General features: G+C 38.3%; 3 protein-coding genes across 4 annotated transcripts in view; 1 reads left to right on the forward strand and 2 right to left on the reverse strand.

Moving 5' to 3' along the window:
• Positions 1-493: 493 nt before the first annotated feature.
• On the forward strand, positions 494-10,540 carry LOC122652858 (probable membrane-associated kinase regulator 4). 2 transcript variants are annotated; one of them, XM_043846739.1, is made up of 2 exons: positions 494-1,736; positions 10,374-10,540. In XM_043846739.1, the coding sequence occupies exons 1-2, from the start codon at positions 700-702 to the stop codon at positions 10,411-10,413; spliced, it is 1,077 nt and encodes a 358-aa protein (XP_043702674.1). In that variant the 5' UTR covers positions 494-699; the 3' UTR covers positions 10,414-10,540. The 2 variants fall into 2 exon arrangements, with proteins under 2 accessions (XP_043702674.1, XP_043702672.1); XM_043846737.1 differs by lacking the exon at positions 10,374-10,540 and having other exon boundaries at positions 495-2,060.
• On the reverse strand, positions 9,605-12,848 carry LOC122652859 (cilia- and flagella-associated protein 298-like). The gene is made up of 6 exons (XM_043846740.1): positions 12,597-12,848; positions 12,449-12,516; positions 12,199-12,343; positions 10,378-10,484; positions 9,839-9,889; positions 9,605-9,638 (listed from the first exon to the last, which is right to left on the reverse strand). Exons 1-5 carry the CDS (start codon positions 12,787-12,789, stop codon positions 9,848-9,850), a joined length of 555 nt encoding a protein of 184 aa, XP_043702675.1. The 5' UTR covers positions 12,790-12,848; the 3' UTR covers positions 9,605-9,638; positions 9,839-9,847.
• A 2,211-nt stretch (positions 12,849-15,059) lies between these two features.
• The window catches only part of LOC122652857 (ankyrin repeat-containing protein At5g02620-like), a 31,035-nt gene continuing 27,980 nt past the window's right edge, over positions 15,060-18,114 (reverse strand). Inside the window, exon 5 of the mRNA XM_043846736.1 lies at positions 15,060-16,100. Coding sequence (XP_043702671.1) covers positions 15,225-16,100 — 876 coding nt within the window. The 3' untranslated portion in view covers positions 15,060-15,224. The remainder of the gene's footprint in view (positions 16,101-18,114) is intronic.

An 18,114-nucleotide genomic window follows, 5' to 3' on the forward strand; every position in this document is an offset into this window, starting at 1 on the left:
CGGAGAGTACACTAGCAGCCTCTCTCTCTCTCTCTCTCATGTCTTCCCATGAAATAACCTCTCTAACCTACTGTTTTAGGAATCGATATCAATAACGAGATCTGTCTGAGTCGATATCAATCCAGATCGGCCTATATCAGATAGATTTGCCCTTAGTTTTCAATAAAAACATTTTTCCTATTTTACTGTTGATCCATACTGATCCATCAATAGGGGGATTGCCCCAGAATGGTACCACCGATAGCGATATGGATTAGGCAATTCCGACGATCCGATACTTATCTCGGCCCAGAATCAGTATCTTCCTGGCATCTAGAGTTTTTTCCTATAGATCAGTGAGAATTGGAATCAGCCTCGACCGATTCTGATCCGGACTAATCGGATTTTTAGAACCCTACTACTTTATATATGAAATCCTTTAGTCCCTAAAACCCTTACCTGGAGAACCCTCCCCCATTTCTATTATTTTTGTGTTGATAACTGTAAATTCAAACCTGTACAATTCCCCCACCTCACCTACTTTGATTTTTACTCCCTTTTAAAATTTTCTAATTTGGCACCATCCCACACTTTAAAGGATGCTCTGCCCTTCGGCCCATTCCTCAACCTGCACATATAGCTGATAGCTCAGCTCCCCAGAAGCATCTCCAGAGAGAGAGAGAGAAGAGAAATCAGTCACAGCAGAGTTGATCAGAAAAGATGGCCATTAGCTTTTCATATGAACATGCAGATGAAGAAGAAGACTACATAGACATGGAAGTGAGTTCTTCCACCACATTATTGTACTACCCCATCACCTCTCCTCCTCAACACAGAGAGTTTGAGTTCCAAATGTCATCAGCTTCTCTTGAAAGAGAACCCTCCACCTCCCCAGCTGATGAGCTCTTCTACAAAGGGAATCTCCTTCCCCTTCACCTTCCTCCACGTCTCCAAATGGTCGAAAAACTTCTCCATAACCACAACTCCATTAATGCTTCTACAGAGAACAAAGCAGAGCTTTCTGAAGAAAACTATTCCACTCCCTTCACTACAACCCCCACTGCTACTTCCTATAATACCCCATTTGAATCCTGCAACATTTCTCCTTCTGAGTCTTGCAGGGTCAGTGGAGAACTGAACCCAGATGAGTACTTCTTCGAATTCCCCTCTGGAACCAGTAGTTTCATGGGTGACCAGCCAAAGAAGTCTTGGTCCAAGAAGCTCAAATTGATCAGGCAATCTTCACTGAGTCTCAAATTGAAGGCTTCCAGGGCTTATATCAAGTCTCTGTTCAGTAAATCTGGATGTTCAGATGAGTTCTCTGCAAAGGCTGCCATGAATGAAGACAAAGCAACCGTTTCCAAAGCCAAGGAGTATTCGAACAAATATGTGAAGGTGACAAAGAAGAACCCATTTGGCCAAATTCATAGGGAGAGGTACCAAATTACATCATCGTCTTCTGTCAGGACAGATACCCACACTGAGAAAGAGAAGATGATGGAGAATGGTGGTGGTTGTGGTGGTGGCGGCGCCCATAGAAGGTCCTTCTCAGGGGCCATCAAACGTCACTCAGCAACCAAATACTCTTCGTCTTCGTCATTTTCGTCGGGCTCTTCTTCTTCTTCCTCTTCTTCTTCATCCTTCTGGAGTAATCCAAGTGGGTTTTATGAGTTGCAGTTCCTTAGGAGTAGCAGTGCAAATTCAGAGATTGAGAGCTCAATTCAAGGAGCTATTGCTCACTGTAAACAATCTCAGCAGTTATCTGATTCGAGAAAGACATTAAGTGAAGTTGGGTTTTGTTCATTCTCTGCTTCAAGAATTGCAGCTTGTGAAGATCAAGAAAGTCCAGAACTCAGTAGAGGATGATTATTATGATGATGATCTAAAATAAAATACAAAACAGAATTGAAATTGAAGACCCCAGCAGGAATTCAGGAGAGGAGAAAGAAGAAAGGTTTCATTTTGTCCTGTTTTTTTTTTTTTCTTTCCTTTATGGTGGGGGTGTAGCTCTTTCTGAACTTTTCATGGCTGAGTTTGCTTGTCTATGTGTATTGATTCAGTGCAAAGGTCAACATGTTGGGCACTTGGGCAGTTCCTCTATATGTGAAATTACCCAGAAATTTCATTTCTGAAATAAAATTATCTCTGAAATCACCTCTCTCTTTCTCTCTCTTGTTCTTCACATCTGTTCTGTTAAATTGCAGTAATCCTTTTTTTTTACTGATGTTTAAGGAAGACAAAATGAAAACTTCATAAAGACCCACCTGTAGATTGTCAGGTCAGGTCAGGTCATTTTCTCAAGTTTTCATTTTTCAATTGGTTCCAACCCAGGTTTCAGGAATCAGAACTCAATCTTCAATAATGGAAAGCTCCTAAATTTTCATTTTTTTCACTTCTTAGCTAATGACCCTCTCAATAATGCAAATCTTTTCAGGGAAGTTACGATCACTGTCACAGCTTGATGGGTATTAGTGGAAAGTGACTAGAAGAGGGGAAGCTTTTAATGGAAGTTCTACATTTTCTAGTATTGACTATACTTACTCTCATATCCCCTGCCTCCCTGAAATAGACTCCATGACATTACGAAAACCTTTTTGGGTTTCTCACACTTTCTCCTTTTCTTTGCTACAGAAAGATAGAAAGACAGACCTTCTAGTAGCCGTGCGTGCGTTTGTCAGTGTTCATTAGGGTTCAAAAATTGAAAATAAGCGAATCAACTAATTCGGATCTGAATCGGCTGACCCGATTCCTCCGTGTGGAATCAGTTAATTCGGATCTAAAAACTGGTTGATCCCAAATCCCAATTCCTTCCGTCACGAAACGGCTGATTCACATTCTGTTTTGACACTGTTGGATGTTGCGCCTTTCATGTGTTGAGTTTCCAAGCCCTCACTGCACCTCATTGCCGTCATTGGTAGATGAGGGCGCTAGAGAAGATTTATTTCTTTGTTTCTAGGGTTCAAAGAGAATTAACAATTCTGGTAAATTCTCAACTGATTCCACTCTGGAACAGGAGAAATTGGGATTGGCCTTGGCAGATTTCAATCCAAATTGGTCAATTTAAATGATCCGATTCCGATGGTTGATTCATACCAAAATTATAGGTGTTGGTATTGATGCTGTTATTGGCATGGTTTTAGTGCACGATATCGGAATGGGTATCGACGATCCACAAAACCGATACGATATCGATACGGTATCAACCTGGAATAGCTTTATCGGACAAAAATACCTCTGAATTTCCTTAAGAAATGAGTTTTTTGACCATTTTACCTCTTATCCGTATCGTACTATCGATACGATATCTGTATCGATGACTAGCAAAACCGATACGTATCCCCCAATACAGACAATACGATATTGATACTTAAAACCATGGGTATTGATCTCAACTGATAGCAATACGGATTGGCTGGAAGCCTGGAATCAGGGTTGGATTGGGCTGGCATTGAGTGTAACTTAAAAAATGATCCACTTTTTTGTAGATACACTCGATCTCCTTGTCTTAGGTATTGATATCGCTGTTGGCTGATATCTATACCGATACCGATATGGATACCAATCAATTCTATTGGTTAGGTTGAATCGTTTTGCCCTTTAAAATATCGATACCTTGATTTTTGGACCACTTTACCTCCCTTGTACAGATATCACCGCTATGGTATTGGATACAAATGATATCGAAACGTATCAATTGATATGGAGAATGTGTTTTTGGTTTTTTTTTGTTTTTTGGCAATGTCTTTGTTATAAAAATAGAACTGACACTTATTCTTGTTTTGTGTATTCTCTAAAGCACATGTTGGCAGCAGGACCATTAGGGTTAAGTATGAAGTATCTCCAATGTCCCTCCCTTGTTCTCTTGACTATATCCTTCCTTAATAGAAAGTAATTCTTTTTTTCACCAAAAACAGTAATTTTAATGGGTTCTCTGTTTTTGCTATCATATCTTATTTTATTTGGATTCCTAGGAACAAATGTTTGTTCACTAGATCTAAATTTGACCCATCGACGTCTCTGCTTAGTATGATCGATCGATGGATTAAAGAATCTAATCTTTACCCTATTACGAAAACTTATCTCTCCTAAACTTGGGAACCTTGTTATGACCCTAACTAAATATCAAGTGCTTCATATTAAGGATCACTTTGGGCCTGCATGTTAACACTTCTGTTTCTAAGTTAAGATTCTATTCCAAAAATGACTTTTTGTATTTCTGTTACTAGCTCAAATTTTTGGGCAAAAAAGAATGTTTGGTAACGCGTAATAATTTCTATTTCTTAATCAGAAAAGAAACAGAAACATGTTTGTTATGCACAATTATTTTTGTTTCTAGAACTTCTCTAAAATTAAAAAATGTCATTAAATACCAAAACATTTGGTGGAGGACGTAGTGGCGGTGTTGGTGGAGGTGGAGGTGGTAGTGGTTGCGGTGGTGGTAGTAGTGGTGGAGGTGGAGATGGAGGAGGTGGTGATGGTGGCAGAGGTAGAGGTGGAGGTGGAGGCAATGGTGGCGGTGGCGGTGGCGGTGGCGGTGGCGGAGGTGGTGGTGGTGGAGGTAGTGGCAGCGTCAATGGTGGTGGTGGTTGAAGTTGTATTGGAGGTGGTGTTTTATTTTGACCATGAAATTACTGCTTTGCCCATCAAATTAAGCATGTGTTCATTAAAGAGCAACTTCCCCCTCATTTCTTCATTTTATTTCTGGGTTAGAAAAGCTTCAAATTCGAGCTTCCTTTTATCTATTTCTCAGCAACTTTTTTGTCCCACTTCATTCCCAGAAACAAAAAAAATGAACCGATATTAATTAACGAATTTCTCTTATTTTTTTTGTTCCTAGAAAAAAAAAACAAAGAAATAGAGAAACAGAAATATTATGATGTAGGCCATTTATTACCATTTGCAATGTAGGGTTGGAACGGGTCCGGTCGTTAGAGATGTGGACTAGGCTTTTGTTTTATTTTGTAATCTTGTTGCTACCATGAATTTTAAAATTATAAGATGCACACAAGAGTCAGAAATAATTAAGGAGTCTTCTTCAAGGAGTACAAGATACCAAACGACAAGATTGAGAAGATATAGAAGTTTGGCACTCTCTCAGTCCTGTTGGCCTTGGACAAATTTTCCCTTATTATATGATGTTCATAAGCTTTTGTCAATTTTTAAATCAATGTTTGTTCTTACCCAAAAAAAAAATAATCAATGTGTATAGTCAAAAAGGATAGATAAGTAGCATCAATAGCACTTCTACTTGCTACCTTAGCTTATCTAAAGCTAGTAAGATTATATCTACTGATGTATAGAAAGGGCTTGCCCAGCACGAGGCCATCGTCATTATGGGTTTTTTTTTTTTTTTTGATAAGATGAGTGTCATAATGTACGTAGCTTTACCTCTGATTTTGCGGAGAAGCTATTTTCAAACTCAAACCCGTGATCATTTGGTTACAATGGAGAAACCTTACCATTGTACATCTATTGATGTATGTAATTTTTTGTATTAAAAAAAAAAAAAAAAAATTTATAACGAGTGTGGAAAAAAACAAAAGCTATTTTGTCTGCATCTGACCCTTGAGAACATCCAAATGACAAACATGATACATTGATAAATTAATAGTGTTAGATTCTTATTATTTTTTTTTTTTTTTGGAATATAGAACCACTTAAAAGGCAATAAGAATGTAAAGATTCCTTAGTTGATGATAAAAAAAAAACTAAAAATAGAAGAAAAGGAAATCTTCAAGTGCTAGAGTGATGACAACCAGACTTTCAGGAAGCTTTCTTTCTTTTTTTTACCTTTATTTTGATCTTTGGAGGGTGGGTTTACAAAGCCCTAAATTAAGTGAACATGTCAGCCAATATTTTGACAGGATTAGAACCAAAGAAAGCCAGCTAAAACTCATCATCCGTTTATACTTTATGCTGGGCACTGTGGACTTGGCCTGTTGGCCACTTGGGAGTGGTATCATGTAAACCGGGGCTTGAACTGCTAATATTTTTAAGGTAAAGGGGTCTCTAACGGGGGAGATCAGCATGTCACATCAATGGTGGTGCGGAGAATGATATTATGACATACATACGGACCCACATTATCTGAATAAGAGAGAAAATCATAAAGAATTCTATATGCGAGGAAAATAATACTTTGATGTCGTGGGAAACTTTCTCATACCAAAATGTGGCATCGTAGAAGATGGTAGTAGATACAGTAATAAGAGAGTTGGTGGGGAAGAGAGAAAGCACACAATAGATTTAGGGAAAAAGATTCTCACACCGTCAATGTGGGGATGCTTTCACACATCCTCTCCCTTGTATTTACCAGAGATTGGAGAGAGTGGAAGTTTAGCGATCCGACATCAATATCTCAAACCATGATTACGTTTCAAGAAATTAGGTGTTTCAATTAGGGATAAAGTATTTTACAATTTCTAAACTTCTAATGGTTTTACTCCAGAAAGTCTTTAGTCTTCTCTTTCTTACCCAAGCCTTGAACCTTTGATCTTAGGGTTGCTCACATTATCAACAAACCATTGAGGCTACGAAGAAGCTTGTAGAAAGTCTTTAGTGGATTATAATTTGGCAAACGGATTTTGTGCACGACTATCGCTTAAGTGTCAAGGAGAGAGAGAGAGAGAGAGAGAGAGGGGTGTCTAATACCATTTATTTTCCCTACTTTGAGTCTTAGATGAATAACTGGCCTTGTACATACATGACCATGCACAAAAACCAGACCCTTACAACACACACACACAAACAACCGGCCTTGTACATACATGACCTATACCTATATAGGTAAGCCCCAAGGACTGTAGAACTCGTGACCTCTTAGTATTGGACCTTGCCAACTGACATACACCCTTGGGGATGACCCTTAAAAATTTATTGAGTATAAGACACTAAAAAAGAAAAAAATTTGTTAAAAGTACATACACTTTGTTTTCTTTCTACAGAACTTTCTAAGCATTCGATTCCCTGAATTTACAGCTTGAATCTTTGGCATAAAAAGGGTTTTCTTTCTCGTCACTGTGTCTAGTGAAGTATAACACTTCACTATTTGCCACTTGATAGTATATGGGTTAGTCCATGTGATAGAGTACTAAATAAGCGTCTGATTGGTACAATTCGTGTTTAAAATGAGTAAAGGAAATAGCTAAAATTACAAAATATGTCATTTTGTATTTTATATTCATCTCCATTTGATGGCATTGTGATAATTTTATTAAAACTCCTTTATCACGTGGACTAACTCATGTACAGCCATGTGGTAAATAATGAAGCTTTACTTCACTTGGCATAGTGATACCTAGAAGAACCCAAAAAGTTTTAAGATCAAATTTTCCTTTATTTCTCTAGTCTCCTATACTATTTACTTAATTTTTATTTTTTTTTGGTAAAGTACTATTTTCTAAATTTCAAGAGCTCTTTTTTAGAACCAAATACTGCTTTAATAAAATTCTTATGTAAAATGACAATAACATTCTTTTATAGATGGATTGCATGACGGTGCACTATGTGGGCTACAATGTTCAAAATGTTTCAAAATCAAATCCATTGCCATCTGAAACCAGCAACTAGGGCATGGATTGGAGCCACTCAAAATTCTCTTATTTTTGGGCCCAAATGCTTAAGAATTGGAGCTGGAACATGGAAAATTATCTGCTCTATTTCCTGCCCGCTTCATTTCCCCAAGTGCCTCTAATAGGGGGTGGACTCCACCTGGGCAGTATGGTCGAGCAGGGGTAGGGTGGTCATTTCCACCTCCCTATTTGAGAAACTTGGGAAAATGGACCTGCCTGAGAAATGGAGCAGCTAATGATCCGCTGGGACACAGGAATGGAAACCATTGGTTGCAATTCCTTTGTCATGTTCTGTGACTCCATTCCCATTGAAAAATTCAACTTACTCTGATACAGATAAGGCCTAAAAGACAGCCACACAACACTTCTACACCATTTGAAAAGCCAAACTTACTGAAGGCTAGGCAAGGTATGGGAAGCAGTAATTTAACCAATCAACAAGTTATTGTGAAACTTTCTAGTACCACTTGACAAGCATTTGATCATTCTTGCTTGATATTGATGCAAATCACATATTGGTTGCAATTGCTGTATTACTTCGTGCCAATTCCTCTCAGAATTAAAACTTTCTTACAAATCCAATAAATGGATTCTGATTTCCCTCCATGGCCCTAATATTTACCACATGATAGATCAGGTGATCCAAATTTACGGGCAATTTGGGTAAATAAAAATGTATAGGCATGCAAGGCCATGGTCCCCTACTCACATGTCAAATTTCAGCTAAAATTTTATGGAATTGACATGTTGCAAAATTGAACTTTTTAAAAAGTAGTTGGAAACCAATATAGAGTAAAGTATATAGGAGTATTTCTGCTTAAAGTTAGCTCTAAATTTGAAAAGCAGCAAATCCATATTATACCCTCACTGTCCATTCAAAAATTGAAATTACCACCTCACCATCCCACATGGCAAGATGAGGCAGGCCATAATAGACAAAGGCCTTCCTTGTAGGGATGTAAATGAATAGTCAAAATTCGTTTCCGTATCTGTATCTGTTTAGCACTATCCGAATCCGTCCGAAAGCTAAACGGATACGGATATTCGGATACGGATAGGCTATAGCTATTCGAAAAGCTATATTTATATGTAAACGGATAAAATATCTGATTCATATCCGTGTCCGTATCCTTTTAGCACTATCTGAATCCATCCGAGAACTAATCGAATGCGGATGCGGATATAACACTATCCGAGCCGAATCTGATCCATTTACATCCCCACTTCCTTGTACTGTTTGAAGGATCTTCTCTCCAAAGTCCAAAACCCAACAGTGTTTTTCTATAAAAGTTCAAACAATAGTGTTGAAACTTAAAATCACAATAAACCCAATCAGTTATTAACATTCAAAACCATTGATTGACCCAATCAGGGAGTGGAGCATAGAGCATGTGGATAATGTCAGAAGAGCATAGAATCCCTATCATTATCTCATGGATATGTTCAAATGACCAAACATTTTTCTACATGGAACCTGTCATCTAAAACACTTTATTACAATACATGTCCTTTGGTTAAGTGGCCATATCTGAAATGGGTAAAAAGAGGACAAAGGAGAAAACACATTCACATTTCACTGCTCTGCTCTTTTCACTTTTCCTCAACTCTCCTAATGCCGCCCTAAGAATGTAGCAGTTTGAAGACACAAATAAGCTCAATTATCTTGATTTCCAATAACCCCAAAACAGCAACTCATTTTATCAGTTACATTTTATATCCTCTTAACTGTGCTCGTAAGTTTAGGGGACCATCTGTATATAAGCAGTATTCCCACAAGATATGAGGGTTACCACAAGATATAATATTTTACACCTCTAAGATCATCAACAAGAATTTGAATTGGAATAAAAGTACTTTTTCCTCACCAACACCAATCACACATTCAGTATTTCCTATCCTTACTCTTCTTTCTGGAGCTTATCCTATCAGAAGAGAGGGGGGAAAAGTGTGTCATGCTCTATAAATGAAGGACAAACACATGTGTATGTATAGGGCATGTCCGTAGGTGCAGGCAAATTGTGCCAACCACCAAGAGATGTGCAACTGTAATCGAGTGGTTTTGCTCTTTCAGCTCACCTGCCTTCATGGCTGTTTTTTTGCTCTTAGAATCTTTTCACTGACCACATAGTGGAAAGAGCAAATTCTGAAAAAAGACGCATTCAAGACAATCAATAGAAATTTGAATTTGAATGCATACAGGACACAGACATACAACCAAAATTGCACAGATCATAAGATCAAGTATGCAAAAGAATTTCACTCTCTTGCACATCAGAAAAAATTATTACTTACAAGCATCATGCAGAGCTCATGCAAGATGGCTGCAATCTGAGTATGATCTGCCATCAATAGGTTTAGGAGTTAGTATGCCTCCCTGGAGGATGAAGGGCTTTGACCTAGTGGAAAAACCATAGTCCAAAATCTCGCGAGATCTCGCCAAGATTCTCGGTTTTTTGTAATACCGAGTCGAGATGGCATCCGAAACTAAAAAGTGCAATATCTCGGCATCGGTGAGATCTCGGCGAGATCTCGGATCTCGGTTGAATCTCGGTTTCGACCCATTATTTTAACCCACCTACCACTTAAATACCTTACCTAATTGGACAAAACTCGACATATCTCGGCGAGATCTCGGATCTCAGGTCCAGATCTCGGGTTGACCCAAAGTTCAGGCTTCAAGTTGGAAAAAAAAAAAAATGCACACCAACTCGGCGAGATCTCGGGGAGATCTCAACTCGTCTCGGTGAGATCTCGACTCGTCTCGGTTTTTCCAAGAGTCGAGTTGGTCCCGAGACCCGAGTTTTAGTACCTTGGGAAAAACAGTTACCTTAGTTCTCTCATTGTCACCAACATAATCACATAATCTTTTATTCTTCATGAGCTCCTTCCCTGCCCACAAAAGCTGTGTGGTATCTTCTTGCAAAAGTTCTGAGTCTAGAAATTCTACAAGTCTGAGTTACTCACAAATTAAATTGCAAACAAATGACTTACGGGGGAACGAAAAAAGAAGAATTACAGACAAATTTTTATTCAATTATGAAGGCACACCCAAACAAACAAATTTGTTGTTCCATCTACCCTGTTTTTTAACTCAAAAACAAAGTCCATGAGTAGCATGCAAAAATTAACTATTTAAAAATGGAATAAAAAATGTTCAAAAAAAGTGTTACTTCCCCTGTTAGTCAAGAAAATAGCAAGTCTCTTCATTAAATTCTGCCAATAGCTTTCTCTTTCGTTCCTGGTAACAAAACATATATATGGTGGGCTGTATAATGCATGACTTGAACTCAAGGTCTTTAACTGCTATTGAATTGGGAGTTCATTCTGGTTCAAGGATCATTTGAATGAAATTCATATAGAATAGAAGATTCCATAAATGCCCATGAAATTGGAATAATAGAAGTAGACAAGAATTGGGCAGATTAAAAAAGATAGAAGTGGTACAAATGTAACAAGAAAGAAGGTTGTAAAAATTTAGATGTTAATAACTTTTAGCTTTCTTTCTTTTGCCATGTTTCCTCCAAACTCGATGAACTTAATGACACGTCAGGAAGAAAAGGTCATCAACTAAGTTGAAACTTATGCCAACCATCAAGGTTCTATAAAGGGAGGAAAAAAGAAAGAAGAGAAGAAACTAATTGCTCCAATGAACAAATATAATTAAGAGTATACTCTATAATCCTTTCTTTTGATAGGTAAATGTGAATTGCATACTAAAATCAGGGAATGCACTACATGCAGGAGTATTGATGTACATTGAGGAAAGAATAACATTCCTACAACTATAGATCGCAAAAATAAAGAAAGGCTAGTTGTTGTCATGATAGTATACCACTCCCTGCCATTGCTACCATATGCCATTTGTATTATATATTGTTGAAATATATTACTCTTAAAGTAATTTACCTCATTCTAAACATGCAGTTAGTGAAAATCAAATGAAAAACAATTCAATAAATCAAAGTATCTGCTTAAATTAGGGTTTCATTGCGTGCATAAAAATTGACCAGTCTAACACATTGAAAGTGCGAAGGGCCTTTTCTATGTATCATAAAGTAGTTGTTTTGCAATGAGAACTATATTTAGTACCACCATTAACAACGGGTACACCTCAAGCGAGAGCACCATACCTTCATTGTTTTGCACCTGGCGGCTGGCACTTCACTAAGGTGTGTGCTGTTGTTGTGCACATTTGTCTGTCTTTTATGTGCCTATATTTGTTTGATCAGCATAGCCTTCAGTTTACTCTAACCATGAAGAACTGCTCTACAATTTTGCAAATTTGTCAGGCTGTAGCAGTTAGGCTTTGTTATCTTATTGCAATAATTACATACTTGTTGCTATATAGTAGGGTGGTGTTATTATCATATCGTGTAATTGTTGTAAGTTATCGATCATTTCATACTGTCTTTATCATTTATTTGTATTATACATTTGCATCTCAGGCACTTGGAAGCCTTGGCACCTCAAGAAGGACTCCATTCATGTGGAAAATCCCACCAAACGTGGTGATAAGAACCACATTGGAAACAAATATAAAAGCATAAGAAGTGTAAACAGTAAAAAAGGGTCTAACCCCCCCCCCCCCCCCCGGGGGGGGGGGTGATGTAGTTGAAAAATAAAGCATAGAGTGGATTTGATATTTGACCTGTGGAGGAACCCGAGAGTAGCTGATGCAATTGGGTTAAATCAGAGAAACCCATTGCTTCGTTCAACATGACTTGCTCTTCTATTGTCTGAATGTGGTCTGTCAAGATATGAGGTGATAAAAGTCTACCATGGAGAACCTGATCCTGAGAATAAAATGCAGAATTCTTCAGAGCGTGAAGAGTTACTTCAACCTACAGTAGTAGTTCAAGCGTGTGAATAAATAACCTAAGGGTAGGCGAAAGTGAAACCTTTGATGCATAGGCTTTGGCTTCTGTTGAAGCTCTCATCAAAGGAACTGCTTCAATCGAATGACTGCCTGAAAGAATACGGGAAAATTTACTACTTGCTGATGGAGAAGAATATACATAAGAAAGGAAGAACATCGGACAGACTGACCATTGCCGTCACCAAGTTGAATAAGTCGTGATTCGAGAGCTAGGGCAAGGCGCTGGATCTTGATTTGAAGATTGGAGATTTCGATTACATCTCTGGCAATCTCTTCGATCCCTGTGGTGCTAAGGCAATGGTAGAGGAACTGCAGGTCTTCCTCATCCTCCTCGTGCTTCACCTTCACCTGAATCCGCACCATTTTCTTCGATTCTTCCGTTTGGCCCAACTTCCGAGTTCCGATTCAGCTATGCTCTCGTTTTTCTCATTAACGAGTTGCGAACAAGGTATAACTCGGGGCCTGGCTCCAGCGGTCCTATGTGGTTCATGCCCAACAGGCTGAAGCCGCTGAACCACGAGCTAATTAGTCAGGGTTTTAAGAATCAGAATCGAATCGGTTGAATCCAAGGGTGTTAATCGGTTTGATTTTAATTTGGTTGAAATTAAGGGTTCAGTCGGTTTAATTCTGGTTAGTTGGTTCAGAATTAAATCATTTATAAATGGTTCCAATATCCCAAATTCAGCCAATTAATAAGCAGTTTCGGTTAAACAGTTATATCAGTTTTAGGCTGCGTTTGGTATGCATTTTGGGTCGATTTCGCATTCTCGGACGATAAAAATAGTTGTTTTTAGGCTGTGTTTGAGATGCATATCAAACATAGCCATAATTTAAAATTTGTTGTTGATTCGAGTCACCAATTTTGGACCTAATTGAGAATGAACTTATTTATTTATTAGACTTGAACCACACCATTTAGGCTCAAATTGTGATTTACAAATTCGATTAATTTACATAGTGTTATATCCACTATAAAAACATGCATAGAATGCCAAGACTAATCGATTGAGTATATATAATCGGTTCAATAGCATACGATTTTTAATTGATTCAAAGCCAACGATTTTACTTTCTAAAATCAAAACCGAATGAATTATAAACAGATTATCAGTTCTGATTCAAACGGTTTGATTCGGTTTCGATTTATAGTTGACACCCTTAATAAAATCAACCAATTTGGATCAGGATCGGTCAAGTCCGGTCCTAATTCCAAGTTTGGTTAGTTCTGGACTAGGATATGAATGGTATGGTTTGGACCATCCATTGCAAATAATACATCGATTGCATCAGTCTTGTATTCGGATGATCCCAACCGGAGGATATCATCACTCTTCAGAATCATGATTAATGATTAATCACACTGGTGGTTAATTTACACAACAAAGTTAAACTCATCTACCCAAGCTTCTAAGCTGACAAAATTTGATCAGCAACTGGTGGTTAGTTAAACTCATCCATCATTTACATGTGAGCAGAGGAGCCCATCCACAATATAGGGGTATCAATAAGTCTGCACACAAGGCCTCCCTAAGTGCAATTCAGAAGACCATTCAACAAAAATGCCCTCTTTTTTGGCTGTGCTTAAGCTGAAGAACACTGTTTCAAAAGTTGGAATTCGGCCGATTCGAATCGGAATCAGCTGTGATCGATCCTAGGATTTTGAATGTTCTGGAGCGACTGGGGTTTCCGGGCCTTGATAAAAAAGTTCTGTTCCGAACGGGCCGATTCCAAGGTTTTGAGACCAAATCGCTAAGTTTTCAGATATGAAGGATCAATTCTAAGGTTTTTCGGATCAATTGAGGAGAGAGAAGTATGTTTCAGTGTTTTTTTTTTTTTCTAGAAGAGGAGAGACAAAATATATATTAAAAAGAAAACAAAGAGATAAGGGCTAGCAGCAAAAGGTTGTACACCAAAACTAAACTCCCTATTTACATTTAATGCAAGCATATCTACACCCTCTAAGGTCTGTGGCCATACAACTCGAATTTCAGAGGGCAAGGATCCAGAAGTGTACTCTTCTCGGCCAAGGGAGGTCCACAGCTTAGATAGGTGATAAGCCACAAGATTGAATTCTCTATAGACATGCTTGGGAGCGGAGCTGAACTGTGAAAATTGCATTTTCTATACTTCAAAAACTAATGCCAAGCTTTATTTGCATGGAGAAAGCATTTCAACCCATGGCTTCACCTCATTAATGGGACATGGGTAGGTCTTTATAACGCCATTCTATACCCTCCTTGCCCCCAAGAACCCAAATTTCACCTGGGCTCTGAAAACAAAGTCAGATCAGTTGGTTGAAACCTCAGGTGGAATTCTGGGTTTTGAACCAAGACTAGAGAGCTTGGTTGGCTGCTTGAGATAATCAATTCTTGCTGTGGAGGGATTTAAGTAGGTACCTTCTGAAGTAATTGACTGCAGCAGCCACACCACAATGATCAAAGAAAAAGTGATCCAAGAGTAAGATTCTTTATGGGGAAAGATGATGTCCACCGTGGATATCAAGAAGTTGACAATACCACAACACCAACTTGCTATCAAAAGAAAAGATGTTGAAACTGAAATATCGTCCCACCAAAATTTCTAATTCTTGTACAGTATTTTAATTTGCAGCACATGCTACTGCACCATGAGTAATGAGCCAGCTCTGGCTACCATGTGGAAGGAAAGGAGAAACTATACTTACAAGTTACATCCAGAAATAGATGTTAAGAGAAACATAAATTAGATAGAGGTCCAAGAAGAGAACCTGAGATGCCAGATAGGAGAAAAAAATACTCTGGCATGCTGACCAGCAGATCTCAGATTGCATACATCTTCTTATACTCACTGTTCAGAAGCTCTGGATCTGATAACACTGACATGGACCATGACCGTGACTTGCTGCTCAATGATGATCTCCTAATGCTTCTCAAATTTGAGGCATGAATCCGGTCCATCACTACCAAATAACACATGGTACCCAGTGTTGTCGCCATGATTGTTGTCCCTATGATAGTCACCACGATTGCCAACCACCTCTGATTGCCGACTACGACAAATCCCAATGCTGAGAATGCCACCGACACAAGAACACAAGCCAACCACATCAGCTTGTTAATAATTGCCATCATCTGTTTCTTGGCTTTGCTCTCTGTTACTACGACTGAAGTCTGTACCACCACAACAGCTAGGGATATGAAGAGGGCAATAGAATCAAAGATGATGAAAATCACGAATGGTACTTTATTAGCAATTTTTGCTGCCCCAAGGGAGAGCTTAGGAGGTATGTTTTTAGGGTCATCAACATACTGGCCAGGGACAGTGAAGATGGCGGCAAAAGCTACAGTGGCAATGAGGACAGCAACAACTGTTGTGGAGTTGATTGCATTGTTGAGCCCCTCAGCGTGCATCTTGTTAAGCCGATGGGCAATACCCTTCACATGTTTCCTTGTGTTGCGGGTTTGCTCTAGCTGGTAGTGGACCTCATGCTTTATGTCACTTACAGTCTGTTTTAGTTCTCGAGCTCTGCTTGTCTGTGGTGGCTTGATGTCCCTCGCACTCTGGACACCATGCTCCTGCAGGATCACCATCAGTTCGGAGTGTCCCATTTTCTCAGCAGTGTCAAGGGCTGTTTCCCCTGATCTATTGACAGCTTTTTTGTCGGTGGCATTATGGTCTAGTAGCTTCTTTACAATCTGCAGAAATAGTGTGTTATATAAGTGGTCCTGCTCCAACTAAGTGTAAGACATTTGTTTCCCACCATATTTCAGGAAATCAAACACTGATGCCAAACCACAAGAAACAATCGAAGTAAACCATAAATTTCACCAAGAGAAACAAAACATTCAAATGACTAAATCCAAAAAGCATATGCATGAGAAATCCACCTTTAATAGAGTGGATTCAAGTCCTGGTCCCTTTAAACAGGTCTTATTAGGTCCAATCACGAAGAATTCTCATAACAAAACTTGACCTCATGAACATAGTTCGAGAACTCGCGACATCTCGCCGAGTTTCTCCGTATTTCGAAAATCCGAGACAAGATGGGGGTCGAGTCACAAAAGTACAATATCTCGCCGAGATCTCGGTTTGACATAGGAAAATGCCCATCTAGGTCCTTTATATGAGTGCCAGATCTCGAGATCTTGCTAGAAATTCTTGGTATACGTCTATGTATGCCAGGAACCAAGACAGACACTTATTTATGCCTAATATAAACATTTATTTAAGATACTATTCATAAATAAGCAAATACACCCCTATTTGAATCCAATAAAAATAGTTAAAAAATCAAATTCCAAAAGGAAAAAAAGTCAATCCCCCAGTTCAAGAACAAAAACTGGATTTTTGGCGGTAGGTGCAATTTTCAACTTTCTAATGCTGGGGTGTTTCTCAAATCTAAAAATTCCATAAATCTTATTATGGTAAAACATTGTTAAAAACCAAAAGTGCGGTAAAATATTCATTTGTTTTGATGTCCAAAAAACTATTTTCATTCAGAGCGATTTTGACAGCATTCGCGCACATCGAATTAAGTTTGACCGGTACATAACTTTTTCAATATAAATCAGATTTTAGCAATCTTGGACTTGTTGGAAAGCTTTGTTTTAGCTTTCCAACAAGTCCAAGATTGCTTAAATCTGATTTATATTGAAGGAGTTATGTATCGGTCAAACTTAATTCGGTGTGCACGAATGCTGTCAAAATCGCTCTGAATGAAAATATATTTTTGGACATCAAAACAAATGAATATTTTACTACACTTTTGATTTTTAGCAATGTTTTACCATATTAAGATTTATGGAATTTTTTTATTTGAGAAAAACCCCAGCCAGCATTAGAAAATTAAAAATTGCACCTACCGCCGAAAATCCAGTTTTTGTTCTTGAACTGGGGGGTTGACTTTTTTTCCTTTTGGAATTTAATTTTTTAACTATTTTTATTGGATTCAAATAGGGGGGGTATTTGCTTATATATGAATAATATCTTAAGTAAATACTTTTGTTTTCTTTTTGTTTTGGGGATAATTGAGGTCATAGATTCACAGGCTTTTATTTCAATATGCTGAGAGCTTTTACAATCGTCACTCACCTAAAGGTCATATTTGAATGGATTAAATCTCCAGGATTGGCAACTTGGTCTAGAATAGGCTATTCAATAGAAAGAACAGAATATCTTCTTAATCCAGACTAATAAATGTGGCATGAATTCATCAACCAAGCTTTAAAACAATCATGGCATGAACATGCTTAGATAGAACAACAGCTCCATAATTCCAGAAACTAGGGCACCATCTTTGGAAAATTCATACCACTCACATGCGACCTTGGAGAGTTGGAGGTTACCATTTGAGCACTTGTACATACATACAAATAAAAAGAGGGAGGAGCATTATGGCTATGCCTGGGGCCATACATGGAATTAATAAGTCTATAGCATCTGAAAGATTAAGCAAGCTAAATGAAAATAATAATGTAATTGGAGACTCAAACTGAGAATCTGTGGCTATAAACCATAAGAATTCTAAGCAACTTGAGAATGATGTTAATTGACGCTACTACCACATAGAAAGTACCCAAAAATATCTAGACTCAGATGGAGTACTGGGAAATCTAAAATAGAGATGTCAGATTTAGTTGAAGCCATAGGTTTGCCGCTTGCAGGCCTAACTTTGTGAGATACTGATTGTTGTATCTTCTTAAGTGTAAT

This window comes from Telopea speciosissima, chromosome 2 (assembly GCF_018873765.1).
Source record: "Telopea speciosissima isolate NSW1024214 ecotype Mountain lineage chromosome 2, Tspe_v1, whole genome shotgun sequence".
In the NCBI taxonomy this organism is placed as follows: domain Eukaryota; kingdom Viridiplantae; phylum Streptophyta; class Magnoliopsida; order Proteales; family Proteaceae; genus Telopea; species Telopea speciosissima.

Coding starts and splice junctions, on each gene's coding strand:
- LOC122652859 (XM_043846740.1), bottom strand. CDS start 12,789: ATGGTGCGGATTCAGGTGAAGGTGAAGCACGAGGAGGATGAGGAAGAC. Junction 12,517..12,596: donor TCAACTTGGTGACGGCAATG/GTCAGTCTGTCC, acceptor GTATTCTTTCAG/GCAGTCATTCGATTGAAGCA. Junction 9,890..10,377: donor GTGACAATGAGAGAACTAAG/GTAACTGTTTTT, acceptor TATTGATGGCAG/ATCATACTCAGATTGCAGCC.
- LOC122652858 (XM_043846737.1), top strand. CDS start 700: ATGGCCATTAGCTTTTCATATGAACATGCAGATGAAGAAGAAGACTAC.